The sequence below is a fragment of the Penicillium cataractarum genome (genome assembly GCF_028827025.1).
Source record: "Penicillium cataractarum strain IBT 29864 chromosome Unknown utg000001l, whole genome shotgun sequence".
NCBI classification, from domain to species: domain Eukaryota; kingdom Fungi; phylum Ascomycota; class Eurotiomycetes; order Eurotiales; family Aspergillaceae; genus Penicillium; species Penicillium cataractarum.
The window spans coordinates 117,212-133,135 of record NW_026622737.1 but is presented as its reverse complement, the minus strand read 5'-3'; the positions used below and the strand labels follow the sequence as shown (position 1 = coordinate 133,135).

At 50.3% G+C, this 15,924-nt stretch overlaps 7 protein-coding genes across 7 annotated transcripts; 5 read left to right on the top strand and 2 right to left on the bottom strand.

Moving 5' to 3' along the window:
* Window positions 1-518: 518 nt before the first annotated feature.
* N7496_000048 (lactate 2-monooxygenase) lies at window positions 519-1,763 on the top strand (the record flags this gene model as incomplete). The annotated part of the gene is made up of 1 exon (XM_056692979.1): window positions 519-1,763. One exon carries the CDS (start codon window positions 519-521, stop codon window positions 1,761-1,763), a length of 1,245 nt encoding a protein of 414 aa, XP_056559708.1.
* Window positions 1,764-2,034: 271 nt separating this feature from the next.
* N7496_000047 (histidine phosphatase family protein) lies at window positions 2,035-3,738 on the bottom strand (the record flags this gene model as incomplete). Its single annotated transcript, XM_056692978.1, has 3 exons — window positions 2,035-2,875; window positions 2,934-3,063; window positions 3,123-3,738. The coding sequence occupies 3 exons, from the start codon at window positions 3,736-3,738 to the stop codon at window positions 2,035-2,037; spliced, it is 1,587 nt and encodes a 528-aa protein (XP_056559707.1).
* A 2,235-nt stretch (window positions 3,739-5,973) lies between these two features.
* Window positions 5,974-6,811, top strand: N7496_000046 (MARVEL domain-containing protein; the record flags this gene model as incomplete). Its single annotated transcript, XM_056692977.1, has 2 exons — window positions 5,974-6,410; window positions 6,478-6,811. 2 exons carry the CDS (start codon window positions 5,974-5,976, stop codon window positions 6,809-6,811), a joined length of 771 nt encoding a protein of 256 aa, XP_056559706.1.
* A 495-nt stretch (window positions 6,812-7,306) lies between these two features.
* On the bottom strand, window positions 7,307-9,018 carry N7496_000045 (DnaJ domain protein; the record flags this gene model as incomplete). Its single annotated transcript, XM_056692976.1, has 5 exons — window positions 7,307-7,468; window positions 7,532-8,586; window positions 8,657-8,750; window positions 8,814-8,857; window positions 8,913-9,018. The coding sequence occupies 5 exons, from the start codon at window positions 9,016-9,018 to the stop codon at window positions 7,307-7,309; spliced, it is 1,461 nt and encodes a 486-aa protein (XP_056559705.1).
* A 396-nt stretch (window positions 9,019-9,414) lies between these two features.
* Window positions 9,415-11,012, top strand: erg9 (bifunctional farnesyl-diphosphate farnesyltransferase/squalene synthase; the record flags this gene model as incomplete). The annotated part of the gene is made up of 4 exons (XM_056692975.1): window positions 9,415-9,482; window positions 9,547-10,606; window positions 10,671-10,853; window positions 10,911-11,012. The coding sequence occupies 4 exons, from the start codon at window positions 9,415-9,417 to the stop codon at window positions 11,010-11,012; spliced, it is 1,413 nt and encodes a 470-aa protein (XP_056559704.1).
* A 1,658-nt stretch (window positions 11,013-12,670) lies between these two features.
* N7496_000043 (hemerythrin domain-containing protein) lies at window positions 12,671-13,272 on the top strand (the record flags this gene model as incomplete). The annotated part of the gene is made up of 2 exons (XM_056692974.1): window positions 12,671-12,784; window positions 12,841-13,272. 2 exons carry the CDS (start codon window positions 12,671-12,673, stop codon window positions 13,270-13,272), a joined length of 546 nt encoding a protein of 181 aa, XP_056559703.1.
* Window positions 13,273-14,947: 1,675 nt separating this feature from the next.
* On the top strand, window positions 14,948-15,775 carry N7496_000042 (A4/G1 family peptidase; the record flags this gene model as incomplete). The annotated part of the gene is made up of 1 exon (XM_056692973.1): window positions 14,948-15,775. One exon carries the CDS (start codon window positions 14,948-14,950, stop codon window positions 15,773-15,775), a length of 828 nt encoding a protein of 275 aa, XP_056559702.1.
* Window positions 15,776-15,924: the final 149 nt, after the last annotated feature.

Sequence of the window (15,924 nt, the reverse complement as noted above, 5' to 3'; positions counted from 1 at the left end):
CGGAAAACCGGGACACCGAATCCTAACGGCTTAGACCATTTCTCTAAATTTGAACTGCACCGAGACTCAAATATGTCAGTGAGCCAAGTGTTGTAGAAGTCGGAGTACGACTGTGGCTCCCCGAAGCGGATCACTGTGACCTTGAGCTTTAGCTTGGATTCCACTTGGCGCCCGGGTTAATTCGTGACGAAGTAAGTGATATCGGCCGAGTATGTATCGGTCAGAGAATATCAACCTACCCACTTACCCTGTTTTGCTTCGTTCAATGTTATCGAGCAGCTTACTGAGGGGGACATACCTGGGAGCTTAGTTCGGCAGCTTCGGTTTAATGAAGCCCGCCATCGCGTCGTTTAAGATCCTATGTGGTAGAGCATCGGAACCTGGACCTTATAAAAGCAGCTCTATCTCTCCTTCCGATTCATTAATTTCATCATATCTATCCTAGCTTTATTTTGCCACCTTAGCCAGGTTACCTTCGACCAATTCTTCACCGCTAGCACTTTACTTCAGCAATCATCATGTCATCTCAATACCACAGCAAATCAGATTCCAACTCCGTCGCCAGCCCTACCCCATACACATATGAAAATGAAGTGTACCAGGCCGGCCTCAAAGGGCAGAAGCCATCTTTAACGTTCAACTGTCTCGAATGGGAGAAACTGGCGAAAGATAAGCTATCCGCCGAAGCCTACGGGTACGTCTGGGGATCTGCTGGGATCCGGGACACCGACGACAACAACAAGAAAGCATTCAAGAAATGGGGCATTGTCCCGTCACGCTTAGTCGAAAGCGGCCTTCCCGACCTTAAAACTTCGCTCTTTGGCGAGACGTACGATTATCCAATCGCTCTTGCCCCGGTGGGAGTGCAACGCATCTTCCACCTGGATGGGGAGACTGCTACGGCCAAGGCTGCTCAACAGGAACATGTTACCTACATACTGAGCACGGCGTCCGCTTCCAGTATTGAGGATGTGGCTGAAGCGAATGGGAATGGCTGTCGTTGGTTTCAGCTCTACTGGCCTCTGAATGAGAACAATGATATCACAGTAAGCCTGTTGTCGCGGGCCAAGTCAGCTGGATACAAGGTTTTGGTGGTCACTTTGGATACGTATATCCTTGGTTGGCGACCCAGTGACTTGGATAATGGATATAGCCCTTTCCTTCGGCCGGACAATATTGGCGTTGAAATGGGATTTTCCGACCCTGTGTACCGCCGCAAGTTCCAGGAAAAGCATGGAAAAGCTATCGAGGAAGACATAGGGACTGCGGCTGCAGAATGGGCACACACTATTTTCCCTGGTATAAGTCACGGTTGGGAAGATATCAAATTCCTCCAGGACCATTGGGATGGTCCGATTGTGTTGAAGGGGATACAGACGGTTGCGGATGCGGAGAAGGCTGTGGAATATGGTGTCCAGGGCATTGTCGTCTCCAATCATGGCGGACGGCAACAAGACGGAGGTATTGCGTCGTTGGACGTTCTGCCCGAGATTGCTGATGCCGTGGGAGATAAGCTGGAAATCATTTTTGATTCCGGTGTGCGCTGCGGCGCTGATATCGTCAAGGCGTTGGCACTTGGTGCCAAGATGGTCTTGATTGGTCGCCCATATGTTTATGGACTGGCTCTGCAAGGTGAGGCGGGAGTGCGACATGTTTTGAAGAGTCTGCTGGGAGATTTGGATCTCAACCTTCACCTATCAGGAATCAGCTCAGTATCTCCTCGGCATCTCAACCGGTCGGTTTTACGTCGGACGGATTCTTGAAATTCACTTGTTCGCATTTGGGAGCAATCTGCTCAGGGTCATCACGCTACATTGAATTATGGGCAAGCCATTATAGTTAATCCCACTGTACTACATCATTGATCAAATATATTGCCTATTCTTAACTTCATAGCCGACGGATAAACTTACACAATACCCGAGTTCACATAGCCATTTTCTACTGATCGAGTATGTTTTCAATGAGTAACTCTCGGAACCGGAAAAGGTACAACCACATGTGGCATATATTCAAATCCCTTGCATCATCCAATTACTGGATCGGCTGACCATTGGCAACCTGTGTTGTAATGTTATAATCGCCAAAGCAGGCCTCCTGATACATCGCCTCCTTGTCCAGTCCGGGCACCTTTTTCAAAAACTCCTCCATCCGACAGAACCCATTCACAGCATCGTTGCACAACCCCTTAGCCGAGACGGGGGCATTATTCAGCACGAATCGGATATAATCGGTTGTACCGGACTTGGATGACAGATCCGGGTTCTTGTACATTTGCTCTTGAAGGTAGTCAAATGAGACATCCTTCGGACAAGTCCAGACTTCGGTAAACAAGCGTGCGCCGAATGGACAGACTTCTTTCGCGTTGAAGTGGTGTGGAGGAGAATGCGGGACAGTCGTCGGTAACCCATGGGGACCTGCCTTGAAGTAGTCCAGGCCCAACGCAGCTAATACGGCGATGATGACGTTATCGTGCGACATGTCCATATAGAATGGTTGGCCGAGAGGGAAATCCCGGGTGTTGTCGTCGTAGGTATAATTGATGCTGCTATCGCTACTCGTGATTAAGCGTGATTGTAGACGGGCGGCTAGCTCTTGGACATAACCGATCCCTTGAGCGCGACCACTGGGCGCGCCGTAGCCGAAGTCGGCGTAAAAACTCAAGTCAATGGCGTATTCAAAGTCCTTCCATTCTTGTTCGGTGAAGAGGGAGCAGAAGGATGAGCGGCCTAGTGTTGCATACTCGTAGGGGCACATGCTGAACATGGCGTAGACATCCATGGAAGTTAGGTTGAAATCATGAGGTAGATACTTGGAGAAGCGACCGTGAGCGGTGGTCGTTAGTGATGGGAGGTAATCTGCGAGAGCGTAGTCTCTGTAAATGGAGGTTAGCAAATTCCTATCATATAAGATGACTGATATGTGACACTCACCCAACGTCAGATCCATTGGTGCATGCCGAGGTCGACGATAGAGTGTTGTTAAAGTTTTCCTCTTCCGGGATAATAGTCAAATCGTATTCTGCATATGAGCTGTTGGCACCGGTGTTTCCGAAGAATCCACCTAGAGACATAGGTTAGATAATGTATCTTGGACAGACACAGAGTGAGGCCAATACTCACTCAACCACCAGCGAGCGCTCTCAAGGATACGAGGATAGGATGTTGTGCGGAAGGTGGGCTTTGGGCGGGCAGTGCCATTGGGGTACACATTCATTGACGAGTCATATATCGCCTTCCCTGGCCCAGCATGATACAACAGACGACCATACATGCTCCAAAAGAGGGCACCCGCTGTTGCTTCCGTTGCCGCACCAGTAGCCAACAATAGATTCTCGCCCAACATGTATTCCCAATCATTCAAGAATGCCAGTGGCCCCGAGCCGACTTTGCCAACTGCCTTTTTGGAGTAATTGGCTACCTTCTGAGCGAAAGTTTCCATACCACCGCCATCGGTAGGCCAGGAGCTGGGATACCTCTGTGCGTGGCGATGGAGGACATGTACCTGCGACAATTCACAGCCCATGGGGTATCCCTTGGGAGCATCAAAGCCTGGTGCATCGGAGTATGGACTCAAGTTCCCCCAGCTAGTCGTCATATCGAATCCAGATGCATAGGAGGTCCCCGTCGGTGCAGCTGCCGAGGTCGAGGTCGAAGACGGGTTCGAAACTGCCATAGCGGCTCCATGACTACCGGCCAGAGCCAGCAGGGCAAGTGTAGTAGATTGGTAGACGGTCATGATGATTGATTGAGTCGGTCAATCTTGAGCCAGGGCAATTGAACGTGTTGAGCCTCTGTGAGAGGCGGAATGAAGGGCGACTGGTTGGGCCTCATATATACTGTAAAGAATACAACGAGGAGATGATCGACTGGGATAATTCCTAAGCGGGACGGCTGGAGCCTCTGGTCTCCCCTTTCTCCGCATTATCACCATGCATCAAGGTGCACCGACAAGGTCCACCCTGGCCGTAGCATGCGATAAGAGGAAACTGAGCACGCGACCGAGGATTTAGGATGGGAGGATCGACCCACTGAGGGGAAGATCAGGGCATCGATGGCCAATGTGTAAATTGACGGTAACAGTGAATTCTGGTTGTTATCAAAGCCAAGAAGTCTTGGGTGACATCGGTTGACTGTGGGGAAGAGGCTTGTTTGTGCCACGGCGGAGGCTGGATCCGTGGCTCACACGGGGAGATGCCCGAGAGATGCCCTAGAGTTATCATTATTGTTCTCGGGTTAGTATTGAAGGCTCTATAAGACCATCATAGCTGATATCATCCCGAAATTCATGGGATATCGACAGGTTGTGTACATGGGAATTGGCCTAAGAGCCTACGGTCGGGTGCAGTAGATGGCCCAAAGAAGATCACAGAAAGCCACGGGTTATCGGGAGAAGATCAATATCCGGACTCCGATCGGACGCCAGGAGATATCCAGTTTAATTCCTTGACTGATTATCATCAGGCTGGGGATCTGTTTAGATAGAGATGTCGAGCCAGATCAGTATACTCGTCCGCACTCCGCCGGAAGACACGGCTAAACGTTGGTGAATGAGTGAGTACTCCAAGGAGCTCAAAAGATGCGATAACGGAGAAACTATCCACAACTTTTTTTTCGTTTCCGACCGTAGATAGAGAGTAAGCATTGCCAGTAGTAGAGCCTAGGTAGATCAGCAATAAACTCTTTGGAAGTGTAACTGCTGATTGATTGAACTCCATTAGGGATTTTGAGGCTGCGCCCTCCCAAACAAGAGATGGCTGTGCCGATCTTGAATCGTCTCCAAGTTCTCCACCTGAGTGGAACAAGGGATATGAGATCATTCGAGTGAGGCTATTATTGTCTAGACTCGGGGTTGTTGACCGGATAAACAATATGGTTTTCCGTGGACATCAACCTGGAGTACTCCATCAGTAGTTATACCTCAGCAATGTGATTGACTATACTCATGTTCAATAGAATCAAGCATCCATCAGGGTGTGCAGTCTGGATTTGGATTATAAACACTCGGCGCGTCAATAGCGCCACTGAGATGCGAGGAGGTGTGATGGACCCCGACCGTTGGTCTGCCCGTTTTCCAACCGACTTGCTGCTTTCCACCAGATGCATCACATCACACCCGCCCGATGATGCCCAGAATCTCTTTAGGGTCAAAGACTCAGAAATAGTCCTGCAGGACATAATCCACCTTGCAGACTTCCTGGCCATGAAGTTGTGCCTGCGTGCGCAAGTCTGCACTCCTCCTGGTTATTCCATCATCACAAACACAACCAGATCCATTCATCCACGATCACAACAAAATTTCCGGATTCTCCAAAGCGGCTCCGGTTCTTCAGGGACCAGCCAGCTAAAAGCTTCAGCTCTCTCTCCAACTCTGTCAAACCCCTAATTCCACGATCCAATAATGTTCTTCAGGGACCGAAAGGAGCCGGCCCGAAACAATGCGCTCGCTTACCATCGACCGATTCGGTTGTAGGGCGAACGCCATCTCAACGTGGTCCCTTCGAGGCCCGTATCAGCCCCCCAGCTATGGCCTACGATGGCCAAGCCCCTTGGAGACGAGAGTTTGAAGTGGCGCCGCGCGCCGAACCGGACTGGTTTGCAAGCTAGCTTGGGCTTCATTTAGGGCTGATTGATGGCAGGCTTGTCTCGTTCTGCCGATGGATCAAAGGATCAGGTCGTTTGGGGAACTTGCAGGATTTTGGAGCATTTGGAGAACCTTCAAGATGAACTCCGGGCCGAATTCAACCTTGCGATTCGCTAGAATGACCTCCTGCGGCTATCCTCTTCCGTTGGTGACTCGATAGCTCGCTGGAGCCGCACGTGGAGGAGGAGAATAAAGAGCGCAAGGGATCCTGACTGGTAACATGCACTGTCAAGCTCCTGTTTTGATTTATTTTCTTCTCTCACGTTTTCTCTTTTCCCCTTATTTTGTTTCCCAGTGTTGATTCCCTCGAATTTCAGGTTGCTTGCAGTCATGCTGGCCCTCCATATAGTTCTCTATGTCCTGTTGGGCACATGTCTGGCCTTTGCTATCGTCGAGCTGGGTCTGACTGCCTATGTCGCTTCCATCTGGACTGGCGATCGTGAGACGTACACATGGAATGCCTATGAGGGTTATGTCTACACGACTGTCCATTATAGCGCTCCGGGTATTCTGATCTTCATCATCTTCACTGCCTGCTGGACAGTCCTGGTATCTGCTGCCGCCCTTGTCCTACCTTGGTTCTATAGTCGCAAGGGTGCCGTGACTCGCAAGCTAAACACTGTCCTCGGCGTCTCCTTCATCGTCGTTTACTTTATTACCTCCGTCTTCTGGCTGGCCAGCTTTGCAGATATCGAGGCCCAACTCGGCGGTGCTACCAGCTACAATGACTACCTGAATGCCGTCATTGCCTTTTCTGTTCTCCTCTGGTAGGATCTCCCAACCTTCATATCCACTATCTCGTCCCTCATACTAACCACCATCCACAACTCCCAGGCTCATCTTCCTCGCCCTTTTCATCCTAGCCATCCTCGCCGTCTGCGGCGTCCTATTCTCAGACTGGGCAGGCTACCAGTCCATGAAGAAGGGGGCAGTTGACCCAGAGCAACCCCAAGTCTCGACGGTCCCTCCCCCTACCAACGATCTGCCGATGGGTACGGCCCCAGCCCCCGTTGCTGCTTCGGAGCTGTCGAGTCGTGATGCTGAGGCTTTGCATAACCAGCCACCCACTAGCCAAACGTATAGTTCGTCTTCGCCCTCGGGTATTGCCAGCGCCGAGTTGAGCGCTGATAGCGCTGTCTACCACGAGAAGTATGATAAACAACCATGAGATCATTTTCAACAATACGACCGACGATCGACGACGATAAAAATGATTCACATGCATGTTTGCTGTCTCGGGACTTCGGGCTTGCGTGGTGTAGTAATGGTTTACTTGTGGTTGGGTGGAGAGATCCCCCCTTTGGGTTTTGACTTTGGATATCCTAATTATTAATATGCTGTTGATAATGTCGTTCTGTTATTAATTCCAAGGTATAGTCATCCTATCGAGCTCTACCTTTTATGAATCTCAGAAATCAGAATGAAGGGCTATCTCTGCAATCGATTGTAGGGGCTCTCGTAAGCTCAGGAATATAGTAAAAGGGCAATCTATGACTCGAACTGCATGAGAATATCGAATCCAGCATCAAGGCCAGGACGTCGCGGAAAGGAAAGGAGAGTTCAAACGACGTGCAATCAGGAAAAACAAGCACTGTGTATGTTCAGACATGAAAGAACAGGTGGGCTAGGAAAAGCAAGACTAAGACATGAAGTAATTAGGAATCTAAGCAGCAGTAGCCTTGTCCACGGGCGATGTCTCCGGGGATTCGTGGCCGTGCTTGGACTTCTTCTTTTTCTTCTCATCCTTGCCCTTCTTTTGCATCGCTTCCGCCATCAGCTGCTCAAAGGCCATGTAGTCACCCTCTTCCTCGGGGTCACGCTCGGCCTGGAATGGAGGTGGTTAGTATGTATTGCAGGAGGTAAGGGGCGTTTTCATGAGTAGCCATACCTTAGCATAGATGTTACCAGCGAGCACCAGAGCGTGAGCACGCTCCACGCGCTTCTCCAGGCGAATCCGCTTGTCGCCCAGGATCTGGTCGCAGACCTCGCGCAAAACGCTCTGGATCTCGAACTTGCTGCCGCGCCAGGCCGCTGCAAGAATCTTACCGGTGACCTTCTTCTCGTACTCGGCCTTCTTCTCATCCGTCCAGTCCTCACCACCACGCTCCTCCAGCTTGGCCATCTCCTCCATGGTCATCTGCGCATCAATGGCAGTGGAAATGGTAGTCCAGGTCTCCTTGGCCAGCGTACCCTTATCCTTGAGCCGGGAGAAGAAACCAGAGATACCCAGGAACTTTTGCGACTTGAGGAACGAGGTGCCCTTTTGCACATACGTAGCACCAACAGCATGCAGGATCTCCAGACCAAACGACTCCATCTTCAAGTTCTCAACCTCAAGGCGGATCTTCTCCTCAAAGGCGTGCGTCACGTCCTTGCCCTTGTCAGTCTCGGTCCACACGCTGAGACGGTCAATCAGCTTGTTGGCCAAGGTGTTGACACGCTCCTCGCGAGCCTTTCTCCGCTCCTCCTCGAATGCAGCAAGACGCTCCTGCTGCTCCTTGGACAAACCCTTCTTCTTCTCCTTCTTGCGAAGCTCCTTCTCCTCCTGTGACAGGCCAGCTGCCTCCATGCGAGCCTCCTCCTCCGACTTGTCCATCAGAGCCTGCTGTCCCAAGTAGCGTCGGGGGGTGCTCGTTCCAGAGCTCTGAGCAGTTGCCTCGCCGTAGGCGGGTGGCGGAGCGTGTGCCTCGTGGCCCGAAGCCTCAGCGGCAGCCTCTGCAGCCTTGGAGGAGGAGGCGGCAGAAGGCTCACCACCAGCGGCCTTGACCTCCTCATCGTGAATGTTGAGCTTCTGTTCGGCAGACTCGGCCAGTTCTTCCTCCTCCATCTCTTGCATCGTAATATCCATTGTCGCGGTCAGGTCTTTCATGAGGGAGATCTCTCCGATGAGATCGACAAAAGCTTCGCCACCGAATATCATGCTGAAGAACTCCGAAGGATCCTCTGTATGAGAATAAAACAGTCAGCCATGACAGTGTCTACACCCAGGGTCATCACCGTATGTTGGACGAACCGAAACCGCCACCGGGCACTGCATCTTCCTTGCCAAACTTGTCATATCGCTTGCGCAGATCTTCGTTGCTCAGAACTTGGTAGGCTTCACCGATCTAGGGTCAGCGCGCGTGTTAGTGTCTTCGTGGAAATGATTCGGTGCGGGAGCCTGCGCATACCGCCTGGAATCGCTCATGAGCGGTCTCATCGCCGGGGTTCTTGTCTGATCAATGTTAGTGAGAAGACCAATAGTGTAAAAGGTCTCTGTCGTATCATACCAGGGTGAGTGACGATAGCAAGCTTGCGGTAGGCCTTCTTGATCTCCAGCTCGGTAGCCGTCGGCGGGACGCCCAAGGCATCATAGTAGCTGGTGTCAGCGACCATCGTGGGATGCAGCAGGGCTAAACGCGCTGCGCAAGTATCAGATCAAAGAGTAGAAGCTGCTGGGACCAGTATGTCCACAAGAGCCACAGTATTGAGTTGTTGACAAGGGAGATCAGAGAATCTGTAACTTTTTTTTTTCCACCAGTCCAAGCTGATCTGCCGGCGCCCCGCCAAAGTTCACGCATGACGCCTCGTGAGGGCACGGGGCCGGCAGTCACATGACCGCAATCTCTTTTCTCCGCGAGCTTCGACTCCGCCCCTTTTCCCACCTTCGCTTCTTTTCTCTCCACGACTTTTCTTCTCTCCCCTCTTTTTCTCACCAGAGACTCGCACTTGGGTTTCATTTTCTTCCCTCCCCTTTTTTACAGGACCTGTTAGTGTCCTTCTTCACCCACAATGGGTTTCATTGGCAATGCCATCTATTTCGCTTTCCACCCGATCCAATTGAGGTCGATCATTCAATGGTTGGTGTTCCCCCCAGTTGGAGCTCCCCGTCTCGGCTCATTGCTAATCAGACCTCTCTCATAGGAAAGTCTGGCACAACCCGCCCCATGAGCGTAACGAGAAGGACGATACGGAGACACAGAGGATTTGCTACAAGTTCTTGGACCAGACCAGCCGCAGCTTCAGCGCCGTCATCAAGGAGCTCCACCCAGAGCTTCTCCTCCCTGTCACAGTCTTCTACCTTGTCCTCCGTGGTCTGGATACCATTGAGGATGATACCTCCATTCCCCTCGAGACCAAGGAGCCCCTCCTTAGGAATTTCAAGGACTTCCTCACCCAGGATGGCTGGAACTTCACTGGGAACCGTCCGGAGGAGAAGGATCGGGAGCTGCTGGTTCAGTTCCAGAGTATCATTGTCGAGTTTAAGAACATGAAGCCCGCCTACCAGGCCATTGTCAAGGATATCACCGATAAAATGGGCAACGGTATGGCAGATTACTGCGTCAAGGCTGCCACCGAGGATGCTAGCGTGAAGACCGTTGAAGAGTACGATCTTTACTGCTACTACGTGGCCGGTCTGGTTGGCGAGGGCCTGACTCGCCTGTTTGTTGAGGCCGAGTTTGGTAACCCCGCTCTGCTGAAGCGCCCTGAGCTTCAGAAGTCTATGGGTCTCTTCCTACAGAAGACCAACATCATCCGAGACATCCGCGAGGACTTTGACGATGAGCGACGATTCTGGCCCAAGGAGATCTGGTCCAAGCACGTTGACAACTTTGAGGATCTCTTCAAGCCGGAGTACAAGGAGGCTGCTCTGAACTGCAACTCTGAGATGATTCTCAATGCTTTGGAGCATGCCGAGGAGTGCCTCTTCTACCTGGCTGGCCTCCGCGAGCAGAGTGTGTTCAACTTCTGCGCCATCCCCCAGTCCATGGCCATTGCTACCCTTGAGCTGTGCTTCCGCAACTACGCCATGTTCGAGCGGAACATCAAGATCACCAAGGGTGATGCTTGCGAGCTCATGGTCCAGTCTACTCAAAACTTGAACGTTTTGTGCGAGACCTTCCGCCGCCTGACCCGCGCCATCCACAAGAAGAACACCCCCAAGGACCCCAACTTCCTGAAGATTAGCATTGTCTGTGGCAAGGTATGTTTTTCTTCATCTCTCTTTTTGGCTTCTGCTCTGTTCATCCTGCTAACCCCCATTCTAGATTGAGAAGTTCATTGAGACTATCTTCCCTACTCAAAAGGCCGAGGATGCCCAGCGTCGTGTCAAGGGTGAAGTAAGCCGAGAGCAGCTCGAGAAGCGCAAGGCGGAGGCAGACAGCAAGTCTGATCTCTACTTCTTGATGGCTATCATGGGTGTGATCATCTTCCTCGTGGCTGGTGTTATGGTAAGTCAACGAAATTGCGGGTTACGACTGCCAAGCCCCCGACTAATTCGATTATAGATGGTTGCTGCTTGGTTGCTGGGTGCTCGCTTTGACCTGGCCTGGCAAGAGATCCGGTCGGGCAACTTCCGACCCCCAGCGATTACCCACGAGGAGCTCTGATTCGATGTATATTCTTACTTCCCTTTTTTCGACGGCGTTACGACCTTTTATTGCCTAATCTTCGATTCCCCCTTCGCCGGTGGCCTCCTGTTACATTATATCCCTCGATCCTCTTGTGCCACCGGTGCCACGATGTGTATTGATAATAATCTACCACTTTTCTTCTACCTTCAGCTAACTCCCACTGACCTCCTTGGACCTCCTCAGCAAACATTATCTCCAGTCAGCACGGATGTCAAATTGCGATCCAGCCTTTCCATGGCTGTGGTTGTGCCGAAGAAGTGCTAATATTGATCGGGATTCTTTCTCTTTGACCAGTGAAGTACTAGATTTGTGTCCGATGACTTAACTGTCACGATGGCATACGTCCATTGAAGATCTGGAACATTCTGACTTTGTACGACTAACATAGTTGAATGCCATTCTATTTTTTTACCTTCTCCCCTTGCTTTTCTTTTTTTTTCTGCTTATAGCACGGATGTCAAATTGCGATCCAGCCCTCTCATGGCTGCGGTTGTGCCGAAGAAGTGCTTATATTGACCGGGACGTTGTTTCTCTTTAACCAGTGAGTACTAGATTTGTGTCGATGACTTAATTGTCACGGTGGCATACATCCATTGAAGATCTGGGACATTCTACCGTAGAAACTAACTTTAGCTTGAATATGATATGATTGCGAATATTCCCGTGCTTTTTCTTGTAGATCATCTAGCACGGATGTCAAATTGCAATCTGGCCCTTTTCATGGCTGTGGTTGTGCCGAAGAAGTGCTTATATTGATCGGGATCCTTTCTCTTTAACCAGTGAGTACTAGATTTGTGTCCGATGACTTAATTGTCGCGGTGGCATACATCCATTGAAGATCTGGGACATTCTTATCTCTACTTGAATATGATTCATTTTTCTCATCGCATGCATTCTTGTCTCTATGAGTCTCTTAATTCTATCCCTAGTGGCACCCTATCTACCTCGTAACCTTAGGTTAGGGGTCATTTGTCCGACTCCAAATTGCTACATCGCTTCAAATTGAACCTCGGCTTCTCTAATTTAAGTATCTTAACGAATGTTGCTTCTGAATGACGCGGATAGGATGGACTACCTAGCGTTGGTCCCCAGGCTACCTAGAGATATGCATGGATCCATCTGGAAGGATGTCCTCTATTATATATTTTGTGGCTCAGCCGATCTCTAGGTATCTCGCACCAAGCAGTGTGCCTGATTGTCCGATATGGATCTATTTAGTACCTAGTTGGTACAAATGCAATATCTATACATCGAGCCTGATTCGACCCAACCAATGGATTCCATGAAAGACTTGCCGCTAAGGTTCATCACGGTCTGACTTTGTATAGGCCCACAGCAGCTGGGTCCGGGGTCATCGCCACATCGGCCTTCGCGGGCGCTAATTGTGCCGGATTAGAAATCTCTGCTCTCCCATTGCCCCAAATTTTTCGTTCAGATCTAAACATCTATCTGCACCTTCTTTGCTTTCACGCGGTTCGTCACTTTTTCGTTGGCTTCTTGCCCGTCTTACTCGGTAGTTGATTACCCGCAACTGCCGTTCTATGCGCTCCCTGCAAAGAATTATTGCCCCACCATTCTCTCGGGCTTCCTTTTCTTCACGTCTGTTCTCTATCTCAACTCGACCTTCCTTTCCGATGGGCAAGAATACCAAAGCAGCTGGCTCCGAGAGCGCAGACGGGGCTTTGCCCCCGTTGTCTGCTGGCGATTTGCGAACATATAACCGCATGGCAGACCAAATGGAGGGCTTCGTAAGCATTTGATCCCGCCCCACTAGGCAAGGGGTTGAATATTGACAGTAAGACAGCACAATCACTTTCGAATGGCATGGAATCAGCTCTGGGACGCCTGCGATTCTACTGCGAAGCGGCCGGGCGGTCTTTCCGCGCGTCAAATGATCATGACGGGTCTTCAGTTTTGCTCCCAGCTCGATTTCCACCACTCAATCGAAGAGCAGCACATCTTCCCTGTTCTTGCGAAGAAAATGCCCGAGTTTCGCAAAGAACTTGACCTTTTGAAGCAGCATAAGCAGATTCATGCTGGTCTTGAGAAATTGGAGTCTTATCTCGAGAAATGCCGTTCTGGCGAGGAGGATATGCGCCGTGAAGAGGTTAAGCGTCTGATGGAGGGCTTTGGAGGAGTGCTGTGGAAGCATTTGGATGAAGAGGTTCAAACGCTTAAAGCTGATAACATGCGCAAGTACTGGTCACTGGATGAGATGCGACGACTGCCTATGTAAAATCCGTGATTGCTTTTGACGTATAGAATACCCTGTTGCACTATTGATACTATTGTTGTACTGTTTTTGCATAGCATTTGAACATGGAGATTTCCTGATACATCTCCAAAAGTCGAGGAATTGATTCCGTCTCTAACTCCTACGGAGTTATGTCTACAATCGAGCAGAGTTTTGAATTAGGACATCCTGATGAGCAAGGCATCCTACGATGGCGATATCGTAGGTGGAACAAGTGAGACATGGATTGCGATGATCAAGGCAGCTTGCGGGCAGCACCTACCCTTTGGAATTTGGATTGAATTGCGTTGACCATGTTGATGCTATAGCACCATTGTCTTGGATTGTTATATCGTACTAAAGAAGGTATGGATAGATATCTTTTGCGACGGAACTCAATATATAAGCGCCCCAGGGCAATTATCATGATGCATGAATTAGCTAGTCTCCCATATTTATGCGATGCGAGCTAAATTCATATCAGCAAATGCAGATCCGGATCTAGACCATCTTAGAAAAGCAATCGAGACGCACTTCCCTGTCGAGCGCTAATGCAAGATTGACTTGCCGAGCCACGATGGCGTCTTCAAGCACTTAGAAGAATCCGCATACATACACAGAGCTGGCCTCGGAAAATCGAGATGGTGGCGAATTTAAAAGAAAAGAAGGGATCGACAATTCTGTACGGTTTCGGTAAGCTGAAGCACACAGCGGGCCAACCATCGCGGGTATCGAGTCGTTGAGGAATGTACAGCACGACCTGTTTTGGTTGGAATGCGCGCTAGCCATATTCCTCAGCGACTGGTAACCAACTTCTTCCTCATGATTTGATTTTCTTTTTCTCGTCCGGCGGCATGTTTCTACATGCTTTCTATCCAATGGTGATCTCTTCGTTCGACATGGACCTCTGGTAGTTCCTGCTCATTTCCCTTGACTCGGCTGTAGATAATGTTTATGCTTGTTGGCTTCGTGGCCAACAGTAAACAACCCAGCAACCAACCAAACAAACAAATTGATGGCCTTGAATATAATAGGATACGACCTGTATACCATGGAACTTTTGACAGTAGTTTTCACCCCCCCTAATCGCTGGATCTCGTGGCCATCGAAGATCGGGATTTGACGTCGATCTTCCACACATCCGTCGCAGTCCCGCTGTCAGATGTTACTGTTTCCTGAGGAATGCGCCTAGAAACACAATGCGTAAGCACTTTCTGTATCTTTAGTCTTTCTATGTGAGTGGTCTGGTTTGCTCAAGATGGCGAAATCCCTTTCTCCGACCCGCCATGGGACCATCTCAACTGGGAATGGTCGCGGAATAGGACAAGATCAACACGATCTCAAGACTAAAACAGCAGACCTTTTGTTCTTCTACCTGTATTTCTGCTTGGAAGCTCAAATGAACCTGCTGCCCAGACTCGAACATCCCGTGCGGGTATAATATCCATGACCCGCTATCCAAGTCCCCATGATGGAGACCCGGACGACACGAGTTCAACTTCCCCATGCGGCTGACATCTGCATGCGACAATCGGCAATCATTTGGCAAAATGAAGGTATATAAGTCTATAGGTAAATCTCGAGTCCTAATAAGGCTACGCATCTCACGCCACATTTCTGTCCCTCGTTCTCCTCTTCTTCGGGAGTCTATATCGTGCTTCAAACAGCCTCTTTCAATATGAAGTTCACTACAGCTATGACAACTGCCGTCCTGGCAACTGGCGCTCTGGCAGCGCCTCGTCCTGGCCTGGCTGAACGCCTTGAAGCTCGTGGTGTCTTGACTCGCCAGTCCATTCCCGCTCACAAGTTTGACAATTCTGGCGAGGAGAACACCGTCCTTCTCAAGGAAGGGAGCAATGGCGCCAATGTCCAGTATAGCAAGAACTGGGCTGGCATCGTTCGTGAGCAACCACCCGCCAGTGGTGTCTACACAGAAGTCTCGGCAACATTCACCGTGCCTGACCCTAAGGCCACCGATAACTCGGGCGAAACCCAAGCTGCTTCTGCTTGGGTTGGCATTGACGGTGACACCTACACCAACGCCATTCTGCAGACTGGCATTGACGCCTACATCTCCAATGGACAAAAATCATATGACGCCTGGTACGAGTGGTACCCCAATGCGGCTGAAAATTTTGACCTCAGCCTCAAGGCTGGCGACGTGATCGTAGCTACGGTTCAGTCTTCCTCCCCCAGCGAGGGCGTCGCGATTATCGAGAACAAGTCGACCGGAAAGAGCGTGACCAAGTCTCTCTCTGCACCTGCCTCAACTGCCACTCTTGGCGGACAGAATGCCGAGTGGATCGTCGAGGATTTCAACTCTGGTTCGTCTATGGTTCCCTTTGCCAACTTTGGCAAAGTCACCTTTACCGGTGCACAGGCTAAGGCGGCTGGTGGAGAGTATGGTGTGAACAATGCCGCGATTCTGGAAATCCAGCAAAATGGCAAGCTGCTTGCCGATGTTCAAGTCCAAAGCGACACCCAATTCACGGTTACTCATCAGTAAGCGGCCGATTGCTTGTATATAGTTCTATGGGATATGCTCCTTGCGTTTTACGGGCGTTGATCTGGTGGCTTAACTTGAGTTTAATTTCTTGGGGGTTGGTGGAAATATTGTGGTTAAAGCTATGTTAATTCTCGTTATCTTGATATTTC